Below are 27467 nucleotides of genomic sequence, written 5' to 3'. Positions count from 1 at the left end.
AACTGCCTATCCAGTTGTTCTGTGAAAACTACTTTAAAAAGAGAGATGAAGAAGAGGCATCCTGGAGACCTAATTACATATAAGCACTGCAGTTAATTAAGATACATACAGCTCAACTGTTGAACAGTCATTTTTGCAAAATTAATTATTGCTTTGTTCATCGCATTCTGCAGTGATGAATACTAATATTTAAATTACATTATCACTATAATTCAAAATTTAAAGATATTAAAAACATTAATTTTCATGGCTCTCTTTGATGTATGTATTTTTATACCCACTTTACATTCCCCATTAAAGATCAGAGGCGTGGGATGGTTCCCCAAAGTCAAATATTCAAGTACCAAACCGAGATTAAAATTTTAAATTTCACAGCACCCAATCCAATCAGTACTCTTTTAATCCACATTGCTCTTCTGAAAATAGGGAAGAATTAATTAATAACTACAACCAGGCAGTGCCATTGCAAAACAAGAAATGCTTCATATAAGTAGATGTACACTGAAATAAATATAAAACCAAAGAACGATACTGTCATCAAGAACGTAACATTGTTGAAAAAATAATTTCTAAGGCCCAATCTGCCTCATAGAAGTCACTGAGGTTTTCTCATTGACTCTTTTGGAAGAGGAAAACAGATTTGAAATATCTGTATAATAAAGATAATTGTCAAAATTAAGCATGGTTGACATCACAAAATGTAGTAAGTTTGCATGCATGCTGAATGTGTTTAAAAAAAACACATTACAAAGCACAAACACATGGATTTAAGTCAGGCATAGTCCAATCATGATAAAGCTATTTGCCTAACCTTTATAGAACTTACTCTGATAGGAAGTACGGATCCGTTTCGTTAAATCTGGATAAAAGTTAGACAGGCCACGCATGCAAAAGTTGTCTTTGGAACATGCCAGTACACCAGCATCAGCAGCAGGCAGAGGAAAGAGAGAAAAAACAGTCTAAAGTGAAAGGAAGTGATATCATAACCAGCATCTAGAACAGCCAAGGTGAAGAAATTTCAGCAGATGCTTACCTTCCAGTTGGGAGATATAACAAGAAAAATAATCAGAAAAGTAAAGGATGTGGGATGGATGGTGAGAAAGCAGCTGAGGCTTTTTTTAGATGCATAGTTTCTATGAGCAATCTAGGAGTGTGTATTCTTTCTTAGCGGTCACTTATCCCCAGTGGGCTTCATTCTAGCAGCGCTGCATAGCTGGAACGTTGCCTTAAAGGACTGGCCGAGACTGTCACTGACACAGAGAAATCCTATGTGGTACAGTGCTGATAACAGCTATTTCTACATCAGCCACCCTCCACCTTTTGTACAGAGCTCTGCAGCATACTGCTTGTGGCTAGCTGCTCAAATTACTTTGGGAGCTGCTGGGAGGCTGGCTGAACCAGACAGAGAAGCTGAAGGTAGCTTAAAGCTGCTTCTCCCTTCTCTCCTCAGCTGTGCCAAATTTACATCTTTAACACTTGGCACAGATGAGAACTAAGCTTGCCATGATTAAATGCCTAGAAAGGGAGATAGATGGCCTTTCAGGAACAGAAGTAAGCCTGAAGACTTACATTTTAGTCTCTAAACTTTACTTTCTGTTTGGAGTACAAGCATATTCCCAATTAAAAAAAGTTTCCATTGACTCTATAGAGAAATAGGATTTGATGATTTAGTGCAGGGTCTATTGATGAAAATGCTGATGTCATAAACCCACTATAATCTGCTGCCTCGATAATTTTATGGTTAGATTTAAAATTCAACGTTTTCAAACAGATTTTTAAATCTAATTCTAAAACTTCACAGCTATGTAAAACATTTAATAGTGTGCGACTCCAGTATGTTACTATGGAATATATAAATAGACTTGAAACACAGAAGATCTTCTGACTTTTTTCTCATACAAGTAAATTTTTTAGATAACGAAAAATGTATGGTAAAATTTAGCTGTGTTGATGGACTACTATTACTAATACACAACGCATAATAATAGCTATGACTTACAAATGTGATCCTCTTGGCATGAAATTTTCAAATGGGGTACAGCTGGATTTACTAAGTTTATAGTAAGAGCTTCAATTCACTAATAAAGTGGCTAATTTGAGCTACTTATCCTACCTGCATAACATGTCTCTCAGGTGTTACGCTTCTCCAGACACAACTGCCTATTCAAATACCAATGAACAGCTCTTGGCACAAGATGCAATTAAGTTAAATTGAAGTCTCGCCTATTGGTATGAACTTACTGAAACCAGAAAGAAAATAGCATACAGACTACACTTCAAGTGATGGCCAGAGAAACAATTAACTGCTCTGCTCATTATGATTTTTTACAGACTCAGCTAAGGAAATTACTTGCTGACCTCCATCCCAAAAGAATAAACTTCATAAAACATTTTGTTTCTGAGAAAGTGTCAGTACCTAAAGCATGTCAGGTTTCTTTTGTCAAGTTATAGAAACTCCACTGGCCGGCAAATAGTCATGCATTTCAAAAGCACTATAAAAAGCCACAGGCAAAAAAACCAAAGAACATATCAGGCTCATAACCACAATAATTGATTTCCTACCTGCAGCAAACTGCTTGCTTTTGCGAGGTGAACGGGGTTGACGCTGGTATGGATCACTTGATCCGTATAGGTCAAGGGTTCCCATGCTCAGCAGTACGGTCTTCTGCATAAAATCCACAACGGCCAAACCATTGCAATTTCCAAATGCCACTCTGAGAAAAGAAATGTTCCTTAAAGGTATTAGTAATATGTAATTAAGTGGTGCAAACACTAATTATTATTATGAATTTTGCACAAACATTTTCTTCAGAAACTACTCGAAGCTTACATTTTGTAATTCTTACAGATCTGTAATCCTGAATTTATAAAATTGTGTTCTGAAACACAGTAACTGACTTCCCAGAAAGAAGACTTCCCACTTTAATTAACTTTTTGTGCCAAACACATTGTAATAGTGTCTAAATGTTGCTTTACTGAACAATATAATTCCAGTAATAAAGATGTAAAAATTAAGCCTACAAATCTGGACATAGATCTTAAAAATTGATTATACATATATAAAAATATGAATATAAATTAAAATATAAATACAAATTCAGGTGTAAATAATTATTTTAATCTAAATATAAATGATAAATTAAATACATTAAGCTGTATTGTGGAGATACCCAAATCCAAAAGGTATTTATAAAATTTCCTTCCAGCTCTGTCAGCTTGGCTACAGTACAGATTCCTCCCAAAACAGTCTCTACCCCTCTGAAATGCTTCTACAAGTGGCATTTTGGTGGTGGTTTGAGTCATGGGCAAGATCTCTCAACTTGCGTGAGACTGCCTAAGATCTGGACTGCAGTCTTGTTATAAGGAAAAAGAGAGGGAACAATTTATTTCTTCTGCTGCCTAGAAAGTCCCTTTGCAAGCATTCTACCCCGATTCTTCTCTATTGCTTCTACTGATTTCCTTCTGACACCAGTTGCAGAAAGAGGGAAGAAGTTGTATTAGACCAGCAGCACTTTCTCCTCCTCTCCCATAAAAATGTTTTCTGGTCTTGCTTCTTCCCCGGATTGGAAGGGGTGGAGGTTGAGGGGGGGGAAGGAAGAAGACAATACATCTATCTAAGGAAAAGGGAAAAAAAGAGGAAGAGGAAGAAAAAAGGGAAAAGGAAGAAAACAAAAAGACGCTACACGTGTCTATACATAAGATCTGGGAGAAAGTCTGAAGTTAACCATATCATATGGACACCGATATATCTCAGCAGATAGTATCTTCGCTTCATATTGTCTCTAAAGCATTAAATGTATTTAAGATTTAATATTAAAATAGACAAGCAAAATTGACTCATTTCTTTCCGATTTAAATAATGGCAAATAAATTCACAGAGCATATGACTATTGAAAGGATCTATATGCCAAACTCTTGACAGAGCATTGTTGGAGACTTGATTTAAGCAGGAATATTATATACTGACAATTATTCTACAAAAGTCTCTACTTTTCTATCAGACTGCAATTTTAACTTCCAGATAGAAAAGACTGCAGGTACAGCCACAAGGCAATTCAAAATCCCAAACCATGCTCAGTCAGATTAGGAATAATTTGTGATCAAGTTCTGTCATTTTATGTAAAAAGTAATTAAGGTGGTCAGTTCAAAGCCCTGCAAAATATTTAAGCACTCAGTTCACACTAAAAGTGAGCTGTGCACTCACCTCCACCTGACTCTTCTTCATATAGGTCCAAAATATCTTAAAGGAGATATATTAATTTGTGTGTGGAAAAACAATAAGGAACGAGAAAAGTAACGAGATGGAGGAAAGGAAAGCAGGGTAGATAGAACATTTTCCTCTGTAGTATCTTTTCTTCCTCTGCTTCCATTACAAAAAAGAGGGTTCCATATAGCAAACAGAAAAGGTAAAGGGTGAAAATGAGGTGAGTTTTTATTATCAAACTGGCAAATTAAGGCACCATCTACAACAGTGGCTGAAATTCTACTGATTGTTACTACACCATGTTTTCTACCCTTGACCTAACACTGACTTTAGTACAGCATCTATGGAAATACTACAAACATACTCTTCTTTCCCCTCATTGACTCTTCACTGATCTATAGCTTAAGCATCTACTACTATACACCAGCTTAAAGTGTGTACCAATACACTTTTATTTGGCAATATGTTGTGCTTACGTGGAAAGATCATAAGGTGCACAGAGGAATAAACTCAGTGTTTGATGAATGTAGAGGAATATCAGTTTCAGAAAATACTAAAGCCTGTTTTGCTTAATAGAAGAACAAAATAATTTTTAGAGAGTTTCCCTGGGACAAAAAGGAACTCTATCCATCAAATTTGCCAGAAGACCATTCTGCACAAGGTTTTATATGTCTTCATGTTTCCTGACACAAACTGACTCATAAAGAATAGTAAAAAATTATTTTGCTATTTGTTTTTGGCATTCTTGTATTTTGCTTTAAAGCGTATGTTAATACGCATTGTCAGAAAAAGGATATTGAAGTAAAAAAGATTACTAGTGTAAAGTGTGACAGCAATTCCTGTGTTTATAAGTCTCTGTGCTCTAGGTGGAGAAGAAAAATAAAGGAATAAAAATGATGAGTGTCAATCTCACCTGTTAATACTTTAGGTAACAAAAATTATAGCCATCTGCACTTTGAAAATGATTAACCTGAGATTTATTAATATTGGAAAACATAAGTCACAAGAGGAGCTAGCAATCATTCAGTCTGTGGTCAGCAAATTAACAAAATGGATCATCACTTCCTGGTCTGCATTTTTCTAAACTTCTTTAAGTTCGCACACAAGCATGGATATAGTATTTCTTATACCTAAAAAAAAAATCAGTTTACCAAGAGAACTCTGAAATTGCTCATTAATATTATAACATTTCTGAGGAATGATAATAAAAGCTAGACAGACATTACTATTAACAAGGCTTAAGATAAATTGCTAACATCCAAGTCTTTATGAAATCAAATACAAAATAAGCATAATTGATTTCTCAATTTTGAGTGATGAATAGAATTAGTTGCTAGGAGATGTTCTATTCTGTGGGTATCTTTCACAGAAATGTCATAAAATCTTCATCAGACATTTCTTGACAATTAATATGTAGATTGGCTGAAAATTTTTATCACATGAGCTTGTAATAAATTTTCAGAGACTGCTTTCAGTCCAACAGAACACACTTTAAAACAAATTTATTATTTGTATTTAACCTTGTAGATCTTCAGTTGTAACTGAAACATTTTGTAAATTTTTCTTTTCTACTTTCATAACAAAGAAGTTTTTGATGATTCATTTCAACAGAAATAAAACAGGTGTTAGTACTTCTAATTTGTAGCTTGGTACTGTTAAAAGTAAACAAAGTACACTAAATAAAATTTCACGATGTCTGAAGTCTTTTACCTTTGCTGGGGATAAAGGTTTTTTTATATCTTGCTTTAGTCCCGTTTCATGGCTGCAGTAACACCAGGCACACTAAGTTCCTATTATTTTTAATATACAGTTACAGAAATCAAAGTAATTAGAAGAATACTGGAAGTAGACACTCCAGAACACACTATCCTATGCCTTCCTCCTAGTTAAACTTATAGGAAAAAAATTTAGGCAAAAGATAACCCAAATAACCCTACAACTAGCATGGAAAAAACGACATATCCTCAAGCTTCATGCTGAAGTGGCACAGTTTTTCCACATTGTGAGGATAGATAACAGGAGAAAACTAGAGCATTAAACAAAAATTCTGATGCAAGATAGCATTGTATCTTGTCATAGGCCCAAGGAAAAAGTTGAGAGAGAAAAGAGCGAGGGAGAGAAAAAAGACTCTGCAGAAGAAAAGACTCTGCAGAAGAAATTTAAAGAAATAGGCCTTTCTTGGGTAGCTTTTGTAGGGAAGTTAAATTTAGATTATTGGGCTATTTTATTGATACATGCATTTATTTCTGAAACACACATGTACTTAGTATATGGTGTTTTAAAGGAGGCTGTCCTGTAAGCTATTACTGCTCCTAGCAAAGGAAGCAGTTTAAAGCATTTCATTGAATCAGGGATGTTTAGGAAACCCCTGTGAGTACTAAGAGAACTGCAAGCTGTCAGAGTAGTTTACAAGTGAGAGAATAGTGTGATTATTTCCTGAAGTCAGATGCTGCCTTGAGGTCTGAGACCTGCAAGGGAGCAAATTAGGCAAAACCCAACAATAAGCACAAGTGACAAATGCATGTAGGTATGGTAAAACAAAAGAAACTTCTGAAGTTCACGAATAGGAAACTGTCTGGAAATTCAGGCCAAAGACTTGACAAAACAGCCCCCAAACGACAATATTTTTGCAGATGTGTAAAGGCTCTGCATAGAATTTCCAAAGTCTCTGAAGAGAGTCAAGTGACTTACTGAAAATCAGTAGGAGTCAGACACCTAACACCCATTACAGCCTATAGTTTTTATTGGAGTAACACCTTCTAGAGGGAAAACCATTTTAATGTATCTGGGTGACTCTCAGTAAGAGGAAACATTAAAAATTGGCAAATAAATTGAACCTGAGGAAAAAAAATACACACAGATAGGCTCACATGTATTTCCATACAGAAGTTAGCATTTGAATGTTCCTTATTCAATTTTCAATTTCAGGTTACTGGTTCTCTTGAAAACAGAGATTAGCACAGACATAAAAATGCTGTCCTCAGAAGACAACTTCCAACTAAGATATGATGTCATGATAAATGACATTTGACACTTCATCACATCACCATTTTCTATGAAATGTATTTCACCTTGGTGATCCTTTCAAAATAACTTAAAAATTATAGATTCGAGAGGTAATTAGATTTTATTTGAAAGGATGGACAGAATAACATGAAAAGATTCAGTCTTTTAAATAGGAATAGTAAAAATATGGGCAAAAATGGCAGTTTAACATCTCATATTACAATCTTTATGTGAGTTCAAATAATTTTTCCCCAAAAATCTGGGTTATAGCACCTTTTGATTATTTTTACTCTGACTTTAATTGTCTGCGGGAAACATCAAAGCATAATTGGAAAATACATGATTTAGTGCAATAGACAAGAAATCAATGCAACCTTAATTTTGAGTTACTTACAGTCCATAAGCAGAGTTTACAGCAAGACTGGTAATCTGTTGTGGAGGCTCACCATCCACCCACACCAACTGAATAACAAGATCTGCTTGGTATCCAGGAGGCATTCGCAGGGGCCGAGTCTTAACACTAAGAAGAAGAGGTACAAAATAACAAACAAACAAACAGACCGGGCCATGAATAACAACTGCTTCTCTTGAGAAAATACTAGTGAAGCACAATCCCTTAATAAGTCCAGACCAGTACCAGCACTTGCAGCATACTGTGCATATACCCGTACATTGAGACTAGGCATTCCAATCAGAACAGGGATATTTTGCAGGAATTCCAGGTTTTGACTTTCATTTCTGTTGGAGAAACAAATCTGAAAACTTCAACATTCCTTAGATGAGAAACTCTGGAGAAGCTGTAGGGGGGGGGTCGATAAAAATAATTTTTGCTTAATCATTTTGCTTTGATTTTCCTTTTTCAGAATGTTTTCTTATGCTATATAATGCATAAGAAATGGGACAGGAATCAGTTGGCCAGCTTAATGTGAGATTATACGGAGTTAAGCAAGCTTCTAAAAACTAACCAGCACAACCTCTACTGGTTCATTACAGCTTTTCTGCCTCCAAGATCAGCAATTCCTCTCCTCACCAGACCAAATCAAATAAGAATCCCTTAAGGGAAAATCTTAGCCACTGAAATAAATCGATTCCATTCTTGCTGATTTCAATGTCATAAATAGATTTCACATTGGGATTTTTTTTAATAACTTCTCTCTGCCTCTTCTATTGATTTTTATGGTTTACATTAATGATTAAGCTGAGGTCTGAGGTTCAACTGCCTGACTGAGGTGGATGAATGAACAGGATGCCAAAAAATACTGTTAATTTTACAAGAACAATGTCACGATATTGCTTTTAAATGCTAATGCTATTTTCAGGAGCTCAACAGCCCAAAGTATCTGCAAAGTCAGGCAACGTTCATTTAAATTGCCTTTGAAATAATTGAGGCATTTAAAATATTTAATAATAATTAGACTGAAATAATAATTAATTTACTAAAACAAGAGCAATTGTTATCAGCAGTGCACTATAATTGCTGGAAAATTACAGTTTGTGTAGTTTTGTACAGAATTCTGTTTTGAAACCATTCAAACCCATAATTTATCTGACTTATTAGTAAGAACATATTAATCTACTCCTAACAGTGGCAATGCATACTCTAGCAGACAACAAATTGCTTCTTTCTAAAGATTAAATATATATACACTTCCACACAGTACAACTGTTTCATAATTGTGTATTTTAAAGATTGTTTCATGAGTATGAACATAGTTTCCATCCCTTACACACCACAAAATGTATATACTTCTTTCACAAAGAAAGGTTTTAGTGTTATACTAGTTAATCAAGGAAGGAAAGGTTTGCACATGTCTGCTTGATGGAAGTCTCTTTATGAACTCAAAAAAAAAAAGTTCCTCAGAAATTCCTTGATTTATTCTGTAGTGCTTGTACTCCATTCAAAATTGTGGGTATGAGATGAAGACCTAATCCTAGATCATACTGGAAAGTTACAGTCAGGCCTTTACTGTAATAGTTTATCTTCTCATAATTACTTCTAGCCTTTTAAATCCCTTGTTAATTATTTTGCCTTAATTCTTTTGTTTGTCCCATATTCTGGTGTCTTCTCATTTTGTGTTGCATACATACGATTAACCTCTTTTTCTTCATAGTTGACAGATTGCTAATACAACAGATAGGAATGCTTTTTAGAAAGATAAATCTTTGAACAATGGCATAGGCTTACCTAAGACATGGGATACTATCCTTCATCGTTCCTTCACATGCTACAGTGTTGGTACTGCCTGAAAGGCTCTTTAAAGAAGGAAGCTGGGAGGAGGCATCTGGAAATGGAGGAATTATTTCCGGTTCAGGAGTAATGATATCTTCTACTTCATACTGAAGTCGTACCTCTAATGACTTGAATAAATAAAAAGCTAAGTTATAATTTAATGAAGCAAGCTGCTGAAAGTTCTGTTACTTTCAAATAAATATCAGTAAGCCTTTTAAAAAACCCTAAACCCCCACATTTATCATTATAATTTGCAGGCAATGAATACTGTCATTTGTTATTTATACAGTCTAACAGCAACATTAGATAGGAACTAGTCATCTATTCTACACTGAGGGAGAAATACATAGGTATATTTTTCCAGTGCTGACTTTGACTCAAGCCTTTTATTGTAAGTGAAAGGCAAGAATACAACTTTCCAGAAGTTATTATGAAAAGAGAAGTTAATCATTCACCCCCAATGATTCACACCCAAATAATATTTCGACATAAGAAGTCACCATTGAGGATAAACGTCATGAAAATTTTCTGCCTATTTTCTGTTATCTTTTTCCTAAGCAAATTCATTAAAAGAATGGTCATCAGCTCTGCCTCCTTATTGCTAGTACAACAGAGTCTCTACAAGACAGGTTTTAGCCAGTATGCAGAAGCCTGACAGTGTGGGTAGTACTGATAAACAATCTCCATTTATCTATAGGTGGGGGTCAGGAAATCACAGATAACAGCACAGAGAGTTCTGTATTCCTTAGGCTGAACATGAATTTGGCAAATTCTGAAAAGCAAAGTTCAAACCAGTTAGCCTTTGCCTTCCTTCTAGGCTCTCTAGATAGGAAAAAAGAGACCAACCATGCCCAACCACCCTTTGATTCTTTCCACTAATTCAGGAAACCTTAACTGAAGGACTCCAAAACACACAGGAAACTGGACAGGGAGCTCAATAAGTAATCATCTCAAAGAATCACAGTAAATATTGGGCAATTCTTTCTACCTCACGAATTGTCCAAGGAGATCCCCATTTTGAAAAGAATAAAAACCAAGCTACAGCCCTCAGAGATAAGGTCTTGGGATTACTAGCTGAATAGTAATTTCAGTGCTGGTACCTTGAAGTGATCAGAAGCAATTGCAGATGTAGACACTGCAAACTCCATCTTAGTGATCTCTCACTGAGATATCATCTGTACCAGAATGGAGATTAAGAAAATACCTAAGTTTTATGAGAATTGGGAGATAATCATCAGTACTGAAGGCTCTCCCATTTGGCAACCATTGTGCTAAAACACATAAGATTTCAGAAAGAAGTGATTCTGCTCAACGAGAAGAGAAAGGGTCCTTTCTCAAAATTTCACTTTTGTTTTCTCCTTGCAAAATCCATGGATATTTTTTGCCTGAATCGGCTAAAAAAAACTATGGACAACATTTGCCTTCAAAGGCTAATGAATGAAATATTGAGTTCAGGAAAATCTAATCTCCTGGAAGTAATTGCTGCTCACCCAAACAATTTATAATGCTGTTTAATCTTCAGGCAGGACTGAAGTAACTGCTGAAGAGTATGTTCTTCTGCTTGCCATGTTAGAAGTGCATCATTCTTCTTTGGATGTTTTTCTTTGTGTCTTCCTTCTCTTTTTCTACTAAAATTCATTTTGTTAAGTTCTAGCTATTGTCCAATTTGTAGAGAGAAGGAAAAACTTAGGCTAATAACATGACTGTGAATTTTTTTTATGTTTTGGTCCCTGCTTTAACTGGACCTTGGAAGGGGTACAGCCTATTGTACCAATTTATTCTGACACACGGTAAAGATCTTTTTGGCAGATCCCATCACTAGGCTCGTTGATTCTGCTTTCTACGTTCAAACCAGAGTAAACTTTTTTCCTACAGATCTTCTCAAGACCTTTGAAGAGGAGCTTCACTGAGGAAAAACTGATCACTGAGAAAGTGATCATGTTTAATATATACCTAGATATCCTTTTTAGACAGGATGGAGTAGCTTCAGATGAGAAAGCAACAACAGCAAATGCTTTTTACATAACTCTATGGCAGTGACTCCAAGGTTGGATACGAAGCAGAATTTGTCTCATGCATACTACTTGCCTCCAGAATCTGATATGGAATGATGCAAATAATACTTCCCTTGAGGAAATCTCAGGCACAGCCTATGCCTCTAAGGCATGTTCAGCAGCAGACTTCCCTGCTACATGGAGAAACCTTTGAGTAGCCTCCATGCTTCCCATTTACCACAGCAATAACATTGCAAGACTGACGTCAGGCAGTTAAACCAACATGGGGTCCTTAAAATGCTGGGATTTGTAGATTGAACTCAAGGTGAGTTCAGGCTGGCTGCTAGAGAAGGGAGGACGCTAAGTGCTGGAGCTTGGGCTCACCCCAGGCTGCAAAGAAATCCTGAGACTGACCAGCTCAGTCTCAGTATAGACAAAGCCAGACAGCCTAAAGTCAGGTACATATTCTAACAAAGACTCCCCATACTTTCTATTAAGAAAACCCCAACCATTTAAGAGTGAAGTCTTGAATGCCTGCATCAAAAATGCAGCAACCAAGAGATGAGGCCCATCTCAGGGATGCACAAAACCCGGGGGAACTCAGTGACTGTACCATCAAGATTAGATAATATTAAAGCAACTCTTCAGAGAACAATTTCTCATATAAATGCTTCTTAATTACAGATGAAACATGAGAAACTGTTAAATTGCACATATTATAACACTTTAGAAAATACTAGTTCTGATGCAATTCAGCCACAGAAGACAGGAAAATAAAGAAATTAAATGATAGGTAATAAAAGATAAGGCACATTTGCTATGGAACAATGTAAGAATACTGAAATGTAGTAATTTTAGCAGCATTATACATGAGCTGGTCAGTAACGTGAAATTACTGTTCCTTAGTTTTAAAACTTTCCTGAAAGGATATGTTCAGCTAGCTTAATAATTGCCTCTGGGGGAAAAAAACAAGAGGAAAACAATAGAACAGCTACAGGTAATCAATTTCCTTACCAGCTGGCACATGGCTACAGGCCAAAAATGACACATGTTTTTTACCAGGCTATAACTATAGACTTTCTAAAGTACATTAAAATAGTGTGAAAAGGAAAAGAACTGTAATCGAGGAAGGTGGAAAATGAAAGGGAAATTTTGGGTCAGTCCCTGGGGTTTCTTGAGAGCTGACAGACACAAAGAAATACTTTCTGGAAAGAATGTCCAAAGTTGCAAACTATTCTCCAGCACCAGAGAATGGCAAGCCTGAAGGAGAGGCAGCCATGTTTAGGTTGGCTTTGTCTTAAGAGTAGTCTCCCGTTACGCTTCTTAGACTTAAGAATGTTTTACATTATAAATGCTGTTCATCCACATTGTTAGCAGTGGTTGTGGCTCCTGTGCAAAAATGCAAGGTTTAAACCGAAGTCAGACTTGCTGTACAACAATGATAAGTACAAGGTGACTACAGTGCAGTAAAAGAACATGAACTGTATGATTCTACCTGAAATAAGGTGACTGCTTAAGACATGAAGACAGAAAAAGGAGTATTTCAACAGGATAAAGCAACAGAAAGCTTAGAAAAATATCAAGTGCTTAGCCATAAATAATCTGGCATTTCATATAGTGTCTATTTTTAGGGAAACAAAGTCAGCATAAGCCAGAAAAAAAAAAAAAATCTTTTTATTTTGTTAAAAGCAGTGATAATTTTCAGTGCCCTTGTGGTACAAACACTATGGACATAAATTAAAGAGATTAAATACTTGAGTTAAAAAGAGCACTATTATGTATGTACACCATGTATATTACCTGATAAAACCATACAGCAGCCAGTATTTTTAGAGCAGGTAAGTACAACACAGATTTACTGTATCATAAAGTCTTAAAAACAAACTATAAGATCAGTACTGTATGTTACTATTAAATGAAAAAAGTGGAGAAGTTGGGTCCCAAAAACTCAGTTAGATTTTTGTCACTAACTTAAGTAGGATCAAGATTTCCCTCAAAAAGTTTAGAATGGAATGTCCCGAAACCTGTATTTATACAGCTTGTTATTTTGTATTTTATTCAAGTATATGAGTACAGACACAGCAAGGCAACTTGATTTAGAAATTATGTTCTTTTATAAGAAAGTAAAATTCTGAAGGACTTACTGCAATTTCAGTATTTACTTCATGTTTGCTGAACCTGTAAACCACCACATATGCAGAAACTCCCGCCACACAGAAAATTCGGCTTTCAGGACACCAGTATATCATCTGAACAGCAAAAGGATCTTCTTCCACAATCTCAGCTGTTGCTTTTCCTTCTCCCACTTTCTGTTTTTCAAAGACCTTTGATGTTTTTAATTTGTACAACATCTGTAGAGTAACTGGAATATATTAAAACATACAAAAAATACTGACTAACATGAAGCAAATCAGTTATAAAATTCCTCAGTTCCCATTTTCTTTCCCGTTGTGGCATAACAAAGAATCTTACGAAGGCCTAAAAGGAAAAGAAGATGGGTATTATACAATACAAATATTATTCTGGTACACAGTACTGGTAACATATGTATTTAATACTTCCAAAATGGATATTTGTCAGTGAAACACTTCTTAGTACTTTCTGGAATAGGATGTCAAAGGTGTGTGTTAACCATTATGTCCATAATTAGGCTTATACTCAGTGTTATAGAGAGGCTCTGATAATGCTGCTATTTTCCTAATGAAACGTGAAACTAAGATTTCATTTGTCTGAAGTTACTGTCTTGCTAGAATGTAAAGACTGTATGGCACTTCAAGAGAAAACATTAGGAAAGTATTCCGGTGGCCTGGGCAACACAAAGACTTTCTGAACAAACAGGAGTTCTAAAATGTTTTGAATTTCTTGACTAATAAGTATATCTGTATTTATACCTGTATATAAAACCTTAATATCCAGAAGCCTTTGTCAAGACTAGAACTCCACTGCAGTGAATTCTGGAGGTAAAGGAGGGATTCCAATTAACCCCATTTTGTTTTATTGACATTCCTCCCTCTTTTTTACTACTTTGACATTAATTTATCAGTGCCATTAATTAATAACTGCATAATGTCAGAAAAAGTCAGTCAAGCCCAGCACCTATAAAGGTGTGTACATACATAAAGGCAAAGCTGTTACATATGTTAGTGTAATTGTGGTAGATCAGTCTAGCTAGCTTGTGTAACAAGAGCAACAAAAAGATGAAGGAATGGTGTTTTAGTTACGTAACTGGATGACAAACACAGCAAAATTACATTTTCATTTTGTAGTGCAGATATGGTTCAGGAGTTTCAGCATATCTTTTTTTTATATTTTTGGAAGTTTTAGCATATAAAACACTACCGAATTTTCACAAACTACAGCAAGTGCTTCTGTAATGAATACGCAATTCTTCCTGCCTTCTGTGGCGGTGGAAGAGGCCTCAGGATGCCCTTAGTCCCAGTGGCAAATCTAGAGTGGCACTTCAAATCAGACATCACGGGTCCATGCATACTAGGATTGGAAGAATTACAGAATCATAGGGCCTAAGTACAAGGTGAGGCTTTCTATGCTCCTGTGAATTACTGGGTACCATCTGCACAAGGGCAAATAAGAAACAGCAATGGCTTTTGAGCAAAGATACATTTGGAAAACTCCTTCAGTGGCTTAGTAATTCCCTGTCTCCCACAAATCTGTGGTTTCAGACACAAAATTACACAATTAAAGTATGTCTAAAAGTGAAGTATTTTGTGCCTTGAGGTACCAGTAGGATATTGTGTTTGCTATGAAATCTCAAATGAAATTTGAACTCTATTAAAAAAGTTAAGACCTTGTAAATAATAAAACTCTGTAATAATTAAAACCTTGTAAATAAAAAGTACCAAGTATGGTACTGGTAATGCAGTACATGCCCTGAAAAGCAGGACTAAGACCAGGACACCAGAAATGCACTGGAAGTGCCATTACTGTTGAAGGGATTGTGAATATTCATGATCATCTAGGCTTTTATCATTAAGAAAAATTCCTACTGCAGCATGTACATACTGATTAGTGGGTTATGTTTATGTTTCCTATGAGAAGTTTCTTCCTTTCCCCATTCCTGCCAGAATTAAAGAAGAAATTACTAGGACACTGGTTCTGTGCAGTGTATACACTAAATGCTTTGGGGTCTTGCAACAGGTTGTATTGTTTCACCCTAACTTTAATGCCTGCATTTGCATATTCTTGTCAAGAGCATATGTAATGAAATATGCACAAGAGAAGGTCTAATGCCTCACACTGCTTCTCTAAATAAAAGTAATTATCCTATTTTTGTTCACATTAAAGCTCTCTCAAACTTCTGTCTTTGCCGATAAACTCCTGTTGACCTCGTGAATTTTTCTCTTTTTGGTGTTCACCATAACTTGAAAATACTGGAAGATGTAAACTCTAAGCAGCATGTATCTGTTTTTCCTTCATTTCCAAATAGACAAATTACATAATAAAAAACCAACTCTTACGTCATGTTCAGTTTACATGCCTACGTAAAATTCCTTTGTGAAATGAGGCTTTGGATATCCTCGTTTTCTCCTTGTCCATTGCTTAATTTTACCTTATTATTCCTAATTATATCATCCCAGGTATTACTACTCATTCTGTTAAATATCATGTTACATATATATGCCTGTATGATTTTTCAGCATTATATAAAAGTGAACTTTAGAAACTTACTGGCAGAAGCATCCCAAAACTTTACTGATCCATCTGCATGGCTTAAAAAAAATATAAAAATTAAATGTGTTAAAACAAGATGCAATTCTAAAACATCTTCCTCTTTCAGTGAGTGATAAATACAAGCAGAAGAACTGTATTTTGCTCACGTGGTAACTCTCCATACCTTACTGACAATATATAATGATATATATACTCACTATAATAAAATATTTTGTTGTTAGTTTGATTAGATTAATAAAACACTTCTTCATGCATTTCCTCCAGACAACCAAGCCCCCAATGAATTTTAAGATCGCAACAGCAAGAAATTAATTCCCATGCTAATGACAAGTTAAAATTACAGCACTTTTGGCTTTGCAGTGGGCCAGCGTCAAACCTATGCACTCAAAAAATGCCATGTATAATGAACTTTGAAAGGACAGAGAATAACTTTGTTTTGCTTAATACCTTACAGCTGTGTTTTATTAACATAAAATCATCCCTGAAGTAAAGCTAGAGAAAGCAGACATTTCTGTTTAAAATGAGAATAATCCCTTCATCAGCTTATTGGTACTATTGTACACATAATCGTCTTATTTTTAAAAACAGGTGTTAAGTATCATTGATAATAACAATTTATCAACTATATTGCTATCATCAGCATGGATGAGACCAGAGGGAAACAGAGTGCATCATAGCTGAACAGCTTCTGTTTTACAGCATGGCCCCTTGAAAATCCATCAGGCATTGCTCATGGGGCTTCTACTGCAATCTGAGCCCTTCTATGCCTTTTTGCTAAGGGGCTGGCTCTCCACTCACAAGGTGAAATTCATCCCAGCGCACCACACCCTTGCTAATGCTGGGGTATTAAAATGAATTCCCAAACTGTCCCTAGATACCAAGTCCCCAGAAGGCCAAAGGACAACAGCTATAGCAGAATAGCTGCTCCCCTTTTTAAAGCTATTCTCTATGCCCTTCAAGACCAAAATATTCTCTTGCAATGGATTTTCCTTTCCAAAGACCCCATCTTCACAAGTATATAGACTTGCTGTCTAACACTGGGGCCTCAAATGGCAATTCTTAATGGTAGCTCATCCCTGAGTACAAAATTCTGTTTTCTACAGCAAATGGGAATTTCTCTGGTGACTTTGCACAAGGGCAAAAACCACATACCTCAAATGAGGAGGCCAGGATACGCACACTCTGTGAAGGGTCAACTCTTACCCATAGCTAACCCACAATCAAAAGCTGTAGACATTAACATTTTGAAAGTACCAATCCTCAATTTCATTCTCACCCTGTAATAATGATTTCAGGATAAGTCTGAGCTCCAAGGTTCCATGCTCCACCACTGATAGGCCACTCCTAAACAAACAACAAGAGTATAGAGATCAGAACTAATTCTGATGAATCTTGCTTGGTTAATTTTTAAACTCAGGAGTAGACAACATCTTCCTCCAAAAAGCAATACAACTCAAAAGAAACAAAAATGTGTAGCATTCAAGGCTTTTAAAGCTTATTAACATTTTTATCTTATCAATTAAGGCTTTTAAAACTTAATAACATTTTTATGTTATCAATTAAAGTTCTATGTTTTTAAAATAGTTCTGCGTAGCTAACACTCAACAATCCAAAATAAGAACTAGAGGAAGGAGTAACAAACATTTCTGCTACTTTTTTCAGATTGCTTGACTCTTGGATTTTCTATAGAGCACTGAATAGACTGAGAGTCTGTTTTGAAGATGAAGACTACTGAAGAAGCTGGCCCAGAAACAAGTATCTGAGCATGATGCCATGACACATGAGATAAGGGAATGCAACTTTTACAGAACGTATGAAATCATCATCTCTTTCTCTGCTTTTTGCTTACTAGTGGCAAGATTCCCATTCTCCTCCTTGGTCTAGGCTGGTAGAGCGAAATGCTGGTCTGTGCCTAAAGCCTGACATGTATGGATACAGGATGCGAAGAATGACGTGTGTGCAGAGTCAGGGAGAATGTGTGCGGAGTACAAGTGGGTGGAAAAAACCTGGGAGCACAAACTGGTTATCTGGATACTTGGAGTGGATGCTTGTGGGTACAGAATTGGGTGGGTGGCAAATGAGTGGCTATCTACATTCAGAATGTATATTTGTATGTACACAAATAAAGCAAGGGATCAAGAGAGTGTGCAATGAATACAGGTAGGTGGTGAAAAGTTTGGGAAACTATGTATATGATGTAAGGACAGATAAGCAGACAAATTCAAATAAGAGAAAAAAAAAATATTTTCTTAAGTAGGTTGCTGAATCAAAATCCAAAAGAAGTAGATAGGGCCCAGTTTCTCAGTTCATGGAAAACAAGCCAGCTCCAAGGAGAATACTGTTAATATGAATAGAAAACTGATGATACCTGATTTGTTTACCCAATATTTTTTTCTAATTAGTTTATTATGATGGATTAGTTCTAGTCAAAACATAAACCAGATTAATGCTTGAAATTTATAAAATAATTTTATTTCCTCTTTTTATTTCTGCAGCTTGTCCTATTTCTAAAAGCATTATGTTAAGATTTTGGTAGCTCAGTAAAATAATTATTACTGTCCCTATTTAATAAAAATCTCACAGACATGCTGTCAACCCTCAACTTTCACTGAAGCTCTTCTGCTAACTTCTTTCAGTTACAATGTTTTCACTTTTTTCTTTGACAGAGATAACTTACCCAGACAAATTCAAACTGTACACTGCTGGCTCTCCTTTAACTCAATCTGATCTGGCATAACTCCAGCAGCCTAATGATTAAGTCCTATATAATCATCACTAATGGTTGTGCTTAAGTGATGGTGTTTCTGAGGACAAATATCAGGACATAAGCATGCTGCTAAGCTGCTGATTGGACCAACTTGAAAGTGATTATTAATGAAGTAAAATGAATACAATTTGGTAAGATGTTACAAAAACATAGGTTGTACATCTACCTTCTTTGTTCAAAAAAAAAAATATTTGTTTACCTTATTGCTGTATCCTTGCTTTTTATGTTTTGCTCCCACAGAATAGAGTACAGGAATCAAATCTGGAGGACAGTCCGCAAAATATTCTGTGCAGGTAACAGGTGACTCATGAATGTCAATAGGATATGGATTTTCAAAGATTGGAAAACTAGTTAAGGAAGACAATTTATTAGAAGCACTGTGACACACTGAGCCATAGAAGAAAATATATTGTTATATCAAAGTGTATAACAATCTAAGTAAAATCATTACTAATGAAGTACATCTTCCCGTATTTATTCAAACATATGTATTGTTTTTAATGTCAATAATAATAACGTCTAGTTACTCAAAGATATAAAAATTCCACTGTTGTGACAAGAATCCTCTTGTAGCATAAATATCCATTCATGTGAATAGTTCCTAAGGCTAACAGGACTACTTGTGTGAATGAGGATTAGGAACTATTTTCCCAACATCTCAAAATCTTATTTATACAGAAGTGACACATTTTCTAGAAGCTTCAGATTCATGGATATGATATATACTATGACCTAAGAACTACTTATCCGCAATTGCGGATTTTATACTGAGCAGCTTAGCTTATTGGGCTGGTGGACTACTGATTCTACAGTGAACAATTGCAATAACAGATTAAACAGATCTCATTTTACTTCCAATTCCATCAGTTTGGACGTTCTGATAAGAAGGAAGGCCTTGCTTCTGGCATATTACACAACGTTATTCACAATTCAAAATATAGGAAAATTGGTTCTGATTTCAGTTACATCCATTTTCTAATGCTGAGATGATTTGAATTATTCTTGAAAGTAAGCGAGATCAGAATATGATTCACTTAAAAGTGCTTCAAGACATTAAGGGCAAAATCTGTTCCTCGTTATGCCAGTGTGAATGTGGATGTGTATTACTGGTAGTGTTGCAGGCAGAACTAAATAAATAAGAACTGGATTATGCATTACATGATGTATAGTTCCTCTTTGATATGAACATCGATTCTGATGTGAAAGAACTATTTGTCATTTAAAGCAGCAACTGAATCATTAAATAATCCCACAGATACACTACAAATCAATGCCATTATTTATTAAGATACTTAAGTAAATACTTAAGTGGTAGTCCCTGTGGAGTCTAGTGAAGTTAGGCATGCATATAAGTAGTAGTTGAACCCGGTTTCCAAAACACACATTCAGGTCATAATTCAGCATGTGACCAAGTACTACTTAACTTCGATGCTGAGTGAATGTTCGAGGGCTATGTTGAAGGGACTGCAGATTTAGATGTATTTCCAAACTTAAGAACAAATATCTTAAGTTCCTGTTGAATAGCTGATCTTAGCTCTTAAGGTGGAGTAAACATATAGAGTGAATTATTACCAAGAGTGTACGATTTTGGATAGTAAAATGACATTGCATTATAACATTTGGATTTTTATCATCATTTGCTGGACAGTTAAGATACACAAATAGCTTCGTATAAGACTTCATACTTACTTGCTTTGTGTCAGGTCAACAACAATGAGATCTTTTTCCAAAAGCACAACTACAGCATAGGGTTCTTGAAATTCTGTGAGGAATCAAGTATAAAAGACATGGAATTCTCCTATTAGTCATTTTAAACAAGTCATATTTATGTTCTCTGAACTTTCACAGTATATTAAACAAAAGTTTTAGGGTACAAATCCTAGACATATCCACACACTAGACATATCTGCAAAGTAGGGCCAGAGAGGAACTGAGAAATTACTTTGTGGCACTACTGCGGATCGACATACATAGCAGAAATAGAAATGGCATATTATGGCATGCCAGCATGATGGCATATTGGAAGTAAAGAAAAACAATATGAATAAGTTGTGTGTATCACTGCATTGCTGAATCCAATTATTATACAGAAAATGTATTTTTGCTGTCCAGTACTTCTACTGTATATAACTGTTCTTCAAAAACAGATTGTGAACAGCTGGTCCAGTCCACTCGATGATACACAATGCCCTCCTTTCCAAAGCGATTCCAAAGGAATCCTGGAAGTCTGCTGTGTTCAGTTCGGACACTGACACGCTCCTTCCTCCCATACACTCTTTAGGAGATTATATTGTTTGGGTTTTTATTCAATGCTTTTTTCATTTATCAAAAATAAACAATTAAAATGACAAATAAATGCTTCCCTTGATGCACAGAGTGCATTAGTTTACATAGGATAAAAGTTATTTTAAAAAATATAAATGTGAAACTATGACTCTCTTTTCAACAGCAGCAAAACATTCCAGCGTGTGCAAGCTCAGAGTACAGTCTTCAGATGGCTGATGCCAAAAGGCTGAGTAAGTTGACAGCGAGTGATTTACCTTCCTGTCAGGCCAGCTACGAATACCTGTTATCTGTGGCCTGTTTTTATACAAGGCTATGAATAACACAGGTTAAACCAAAATTTGTTATTATTAGCGTGCGAGCTGGGGAAGGGGCTACAAAATCTTAGTACTGGGAAGTGTCACTGTATTTGACACAGTTAAATGAAGGCCCAAACTAACTTTGATAACTGAAAATTAAATTTTTGCATGACATTGAAACAAATATACACTTTATCTTTACTAAATGTTTTTAATATGTATTTGATTTAGCTATGTATATAGGATTTATTTTATTTTTCTGCTTGAGGGCTTAAAATGCTAAACTCAATTTCTTTTTGACTTAAAACTTTTCTTAATTTACTTTCTGGAATTTTCTGTGAATGTACTTCAGAATTTGGCAGCCCCACAATATGCAGCAAAACACTTCTAACAGTTCAATTCAGGCTGAAGTATAAGAAGTTTTTTGCAGATAAGTGATAGTTTAATCTTCAATAATTTAGCAATCTCTACATTTCCAGCCTCATGAAAAATGTCAGAAATATAAGCACATATGTTTGATTAATAGCAATATTTCCTCACACTAGCCCATGTGTTTCAAGCTTATATCTAGAGATTTATGCATGCTTTATTGTACACTCATTGCTTGCTTCCTACATTGAGAACGCAAACAAGTTCCAGTTACTTTCAGTGATGTGGTTTTCTTGAGATGGAGACAACTGTGGAATGGAAGTCCCTGGAATGGAATTAAAGTATGAGAGAAGATCACTTCATTTATATTTTCCATAACTGTGTTTTACTTAATAAACTCACCATTTGGATATGGGGTTTCACAGAGAGTTAAAAAATCAACTATAGGGTGATCCATTTCAAGAACTGTAATTGCTTTCCCATGCATGATGGTTAAACTTGGTCTTCGACAAGCCTTGTCATATGACAATCCACCAGAAAATATCACAAATGGTTCACTGTATTAAAAAACCCAACATAATAATAAGTTTACATAGTACATACAAGTTTACATTACAGGTTTAGTACCTTTAAAAAATAAATAGCTTTGCAAGAAGAAAGCTGGAAAGATTTTAAAAGGACTTTAATTCAGGAATGTAACATTGAGTTAATTACAGAATTAAAAACATACCTGTTTTTACAGGTCTTGTACTCTACTTTAAGAATTGGTTTACAAGATTCAGGTTTTTTTCCATCTCTCTGAATTTTTCCTAAGGAAAGAAAGAAAGATGAAAACTGTATTAAAACATCATAATAGAACTACCAAAATAAACATACACATTGAAGCAACTCTATAAGCAGTAAGAGAATGGAACTTTAAAGCTACAGAACATGATGAGCATTAGCTCCTATTTTTGTAAAATATACATTTGTCTGAATTAATTGCACTTATTATGGCTTTATGTTTTTACTGCCACAGGCATCTAAAGGACCAAAGACCACACTTCAAAGACATCTAAAACCCATGTAGGTTACTGAGAAGGATGAAACTTAACTAATAATTAATAAACTTGACCAAATGTATACCTTTTTTTCTGAACACATTATGACCATAAACAACTTAATTTTTTCCTAAGTCATTCTTAGATTGACTCAATTCCTTTTGTTGACAAAATGTTACACGCTCTGGAGTATAACTAGTTGAGTGATAAAATTAAATGAAGCATACAACTGAAATTCATGGGTTCTTGGTTAATTATGGCTCAGTACTTTCTTCCAGTCAGAGAAAACTCACTTGTAAATCAAAAAAAAAATTTTGCTTTTGTTACTTTGGAAAGCCTATGCTGGCTTTCAACAACAACCTGATTGGAGGATACAGTGTAGATGGAGCCAGAGGTTCCAGTGATGTTCTCAGAAGTGCACAGTGACATGACTGGAGGCAAAGGACTCAAGTTGTGACATGGCGAATTCTGGTTAGGTATTAGAAAAAAAATTTGTACCATGAGGATCATTAAATACTGAAAGACATTGTCCAGAGAAGTTGTGCAATTTGTTGTTGGAAGAGTTCAAGTGTCCAGTGTCAGCTGGATACTGCCCTGACCTAACTGATCTAATCAGGCCTGTTTTGAGCTGGGGATTAGACTAGATGACCTCTGAGAGGTCCCTTCTGACAAAGTACAATTCCATGACTAAAAATGATAAAATAAATTAGGAGATTTAAGAAAATGCTAGAACTTTTCTGGGCTACATAGATCTTGCCTTCCCCTTCTCCCTCCCTCTCCACCCAGTCAGGCTTCTTAGTAATGTATTGATTTGCAGTAGAGTCAATACCTTTTTACCTCATTTATAGGAAAAAAGGGCATATAAAGTCCCAGCCATAAAAGATACAGCCATTTCTTAATATGACACTCTTAAATTCTTCACTGTAGTGACTTGGGAAGCCTTGTACCATCTCTATAACAAGCAACACAGTGCCTTGTAGAAAATGTATTATTTCTTGTGAAAATTGCACATACAAGCACATAAGGACAAAATATAAAAGAAAGAAATGTTAAAATCCCATAGCCTCAGGGTGTCAAACACCAGCAGTAGACTATTAAGATGAATTGGATAAAAGAAGACATTAAAGCAATATTAAACAGTAAGACATATTTATGACACCAATGAAAAAAAAAGTTTGATCAAAATTGCTCTCTGATTTTTATAATACTTTGCAGATACTTTGCAGATTAAAATATTTATGCAAGAAGCAACTCTGGATCTGGGCTACAATAAAAAATGAAATAAACATAGATACTAGCAAACAACACGGAGAATATCGTGTTGCTTCTTAGTTATACATATTAACTATCAAAATTACCATGTGGAATTGTGGTCTGGAATGGTCTGTTAGGACTCTTCAGATTCCATAGGGTCAAGCTGCCATCAGAGTGACTGCACATGAACTGTTTTCCTTCATGATGCCAAGCAACAGAATGAATAGCCTACAGAAATGAAAGAAGAACTTGAGACTGAAATGGAATACAGTGTTTACGCTAATGATATTGCAATGTATGACTTTGGATTATATTAATCTAATCGTATATCAACAGTTGGATGGTTCTTGTTTGTCTAAAGTCCATTACCGGCACTTTTTTTAGTAACCAATGGCTGTAATCTGCTAGTCAAGCAAAAGAATTCATTACAAATGCTAACATAACACAAGAATGTAAGAAAGCCTGTACTGAACCAGACCAAAGTTGAAGGAACAGGGTATTAAGGTAAAAGTATAAGAACAAGGGACATACAGTGCAATTGTAATATGTCTGATAGCTCTCCTTAGAAGTATTTCATCTGAGAAACATACAGGGAATTCTATGTAACAAGTCTTACAGGTAACATACAACATATGTAGTCTTCCCCAGAGGGCTATTTAGGAAAAGTAGAAATAGCACTCCAATCTTGAGTAATTTCCACCCCCCCCCCCCCACCCCCCCCCATACTTAAGCTTCAGAGCGAGTACACAGAAATCTGGGATGTTTAATATAAAACCAAAACCACTAAAGAGAGCAGGATTGTTTCATTGACATAGGAAATTACTAAAACAATGATGTAAGATACTTTTGGAACAGATAGTGCTTCAGAGGAATATCACACTCCTACGTACATAATGCAAGTACCACATGATGAATGTTACGCATGCCAGAAAGCAACACTTCAAAAATTAATAGTCCATTCTTAGTATTTTGTGCACAATTAGTGGAACTGCCTGAAAATATCCACAATTACATCAAACTAGCTGAAAGGATAATGGTGTAAGTCCTTCATTTTCACTGGTATGTGCTGGAAACCAACAAAAGCCATTTTCTGACAAAACAAAGTATTGATTCATTGTATACCACAGTTTCTCACACACTCCCCTCAGAAGCACAAACTCACAGAATTTTCCCTTGAATCCATTTCCCTTCCAGAAATGTTAGCTGCCAAATAGCAAAACACACAATATGTTTTTACGTAAATGTAAATAAAAGAGACCCATTTTTGAATGCAGTTTAATAAATTTCCATTTTTTGCAACCCAGAAGATGCTAAGGCTTACATGCACTTAGGATTGCATATGGCCATTTACCTGATTTATTCAAATCACTTTACAATCATGCCTGGGTATTCATAAGTCAGCATTGGAGTTGTTCATATCAATTTTGCTTAAGCTGACAAGAAATAAACCTAAGCGCTACTGGTCACTATTCAAAACTCCCTGTTGGTCTTCCTCTTTTAATAAGTATACTGATTGTTATGGTTGATAACGGCTCATGGTCTGGAGGGAATATCAGAAGAAACCAACGAAAAGGCTGTGACCCTTTACCAAAACTTTACGCAGCTCATGAGGCTGGACAGCATAGCCATAAACGAGCCTTTGCATTAAGATGAGCCAGATGTTTTAACAGCGATCTGACGTGCCTTGTATATGAATGCTTTGCCAACACACTAGTAAGCTCGTCATGCCAGTAAATACTTAACTGAGCTGAACAAAGTGAACTCTAGATATTTATCTTCGAGTGACATAATGGGTGTCACTCAAACTTCTACCTACCAGAGGGGGGTTGGCACACCATTCCTCTTAAAGACCCAGAAGATACGAAACTATAACTGAAGCAACAGAAGACAACACAGAAAGATGGTTCATGCAGAGTCCAATGCCACTGCCCTTGGGTAGTAAGAACCTTAGATCTGCGGGGAGCGCTGCTTCACTTGTCTATCCTCGTGCAAATTAATTCTGACATGAGCTCATTCATCCTTGCTATCATGCCAAATTTGAATCTGCTTTTGATGTGTTATCACACATTTCACATGGTTACAGTCACTAACCGTGTCTGAGCAGGAGCAGCTGAAAATTGTACCAAGCTGCTTGTTAAACTGCCTCTCAGCTACCAGGTGCCACCTGCCAGCATAAACCTCCTGTTGAGTGGAGCTGAGGTGGAATGATCCTGTCACAGACAGTTGGCATACCAGCAGCTCAAACTCACCTGTTAGCCTGTGCCCCGAAATGGGCAAGAAATACTTAGAATAATTTTTTAAGGTCTCAGCTGGGAGTCACGACTAATACTGAAAAGTGGTACTGAACAAGTTCCTAATTTTCTCTCTGCTAGAATACGTCTACCATTCTCATCCGCTTCTTTAGCATCCACACAAAAAAGGAGCAGTTATTTACTTAGAACAGGAGTTCATCACAGTGGGTGACTCATGTGAATGTTCACACAGTGTATGCACATAAAGCATATCACTCCAGATTGGGTATGTTTCTCCTTCTGCAATACCCACAGTGGTTGCATATATATTCTATCTTCTCTCATACTCAGCATGTACTAAAATTAAGCATGCCCAACACCATTTCAGTTCCTTCCCAACCACAAAACTCCTCCACTGAGAAGAACTCATGGGGACTGCAGGACCACTTTTAACCATATTTTGAACAAGCACCGTACTCATCTCATCCTATTGCTTGAATCTTAAGAAACATTTGTGTTAGTAGTACTGCAGGACCATTACAGCAAGGGCCACATCCGATTTGATACTTCCATAGTGGCACAGTGCTTGATAAAAGTAGGGAGATGTCATTTAGCAAATGTTTCTGTAAACTCTGCAGCTTCATTTTGGAGATGTGTTCTAATAAAAAATGATGACTATGCTTCAGGAAGCTCTGAATGTGCATTGACACAACCCATCGAACTCTTAAACAGTCTGTGTATGAAGACGGCTGTTTTTCTGGGTCTGCCAACTATCCATAATAACTTGAGAATCCTTTGAAGGATCTGTCTTGTTTATATGCTCTCTTTTCATACCAATTGATGGAAATAAACTTTTGAGGGAATTTATAAAAGTGCTTGCAAGGAAAGCTTTTTATAAAGGGCATCATATATGAGTATTGATTGAAAGGGCCTGAGTATCTCATATCCATCACCACTGAGGAGATGACAATCATCATCCACACAAAGAATTAAATTTGCAGCTGACATCTTGAAGATCAGCCACAAGATTGTTTAGCAGCAGGTTCAAGCTCCACTCTGGGACCAGGCACTTCACAAGTGAGAACATTTTAGTCTCTTGAG

At 35.9% G+C, this 27467-nt stretch overlaps 1 protein-coding gene across 11 annotated transcripts in view; it reads right to left on the bottom strand.

Annotated features, from left to right (window-relative positions):
- Positions 1 to 27467, bottom strand: part of STXBP5L (syntaxin binding protein 5L) — a 200176-nt gene that overhangs the window by 50017 nt on the left and 122692 nt on the right. For 8 of the 11 annotated variants that reach the window (XM_052794245.1, XM_052794244.1, XM_052794246.1 and 5 more), the window contains 12 exons: positions 24240 to 24363; positions 22572 to 22650; positions 22244 to 22398; positions 20580 to 20652; positions 19090 to 19237; positions 17400 to 17467; positions 16121 to 16161; positions 13579 to 13796; positions 9396 to 9568; positions 7605 to 7730; positions 2563 to 2714; positions 827 to 898 (listed from right to left, as the gene is read on the bottom strand). In XM_052794245.1, coding sequence (XP_052650205.1) covers positions 827 to 898; positions 2563 to 2714; positions 7605 to 7730; positions 9396 to 9568; positions 13579 to 13796; positions 16121 to 16161; positions 17400 to 17467; positions 19090 to 19237; positions 20580 to 20652; positions 22244 to 22398; positions 22572 to 22650; positions 24240 to 24363 — 1429 coding nt within the window. The remainder of the gene's footprint in view (positions 1 to 826; positions 899 to 2562; positions 2715 to 7604; positions 7731 to 9395; positions 9569 to 13578; positions 13797 to 16120; positions 16162 to 17399; positions 17468 to 19089; positions 19238 to 20579; positions 20653 to 22243; positions 22399 to 22571; positions 22651 to 24239; positions 24364 to 27467) is intronic. The other 3 variants (XM_052794250.1, XM_052794254.1, XM_052794255.1) reach the window with 1 other exon arrangement.

This window comes from Harpia harpyja, chromosome 8, assembly GCF_026419915.1.
Source record: "Harpia harpyja isolate bHarHar1 chromosome 8, bHarHar1 primary haplotype, whole genome shotgun sequence".
Taxonomy (NCBI): domain Eukaryota; kingdom Metazoa; phylum Chordata; class Aves; order Accipitriformes; family Accipitridae; genus Harpia; species Harpia harpyja.
Note: the sequence above shows the minus strand (reverse complement) of the source record. Positions and strands in the feature narration are given on the sequence as shown.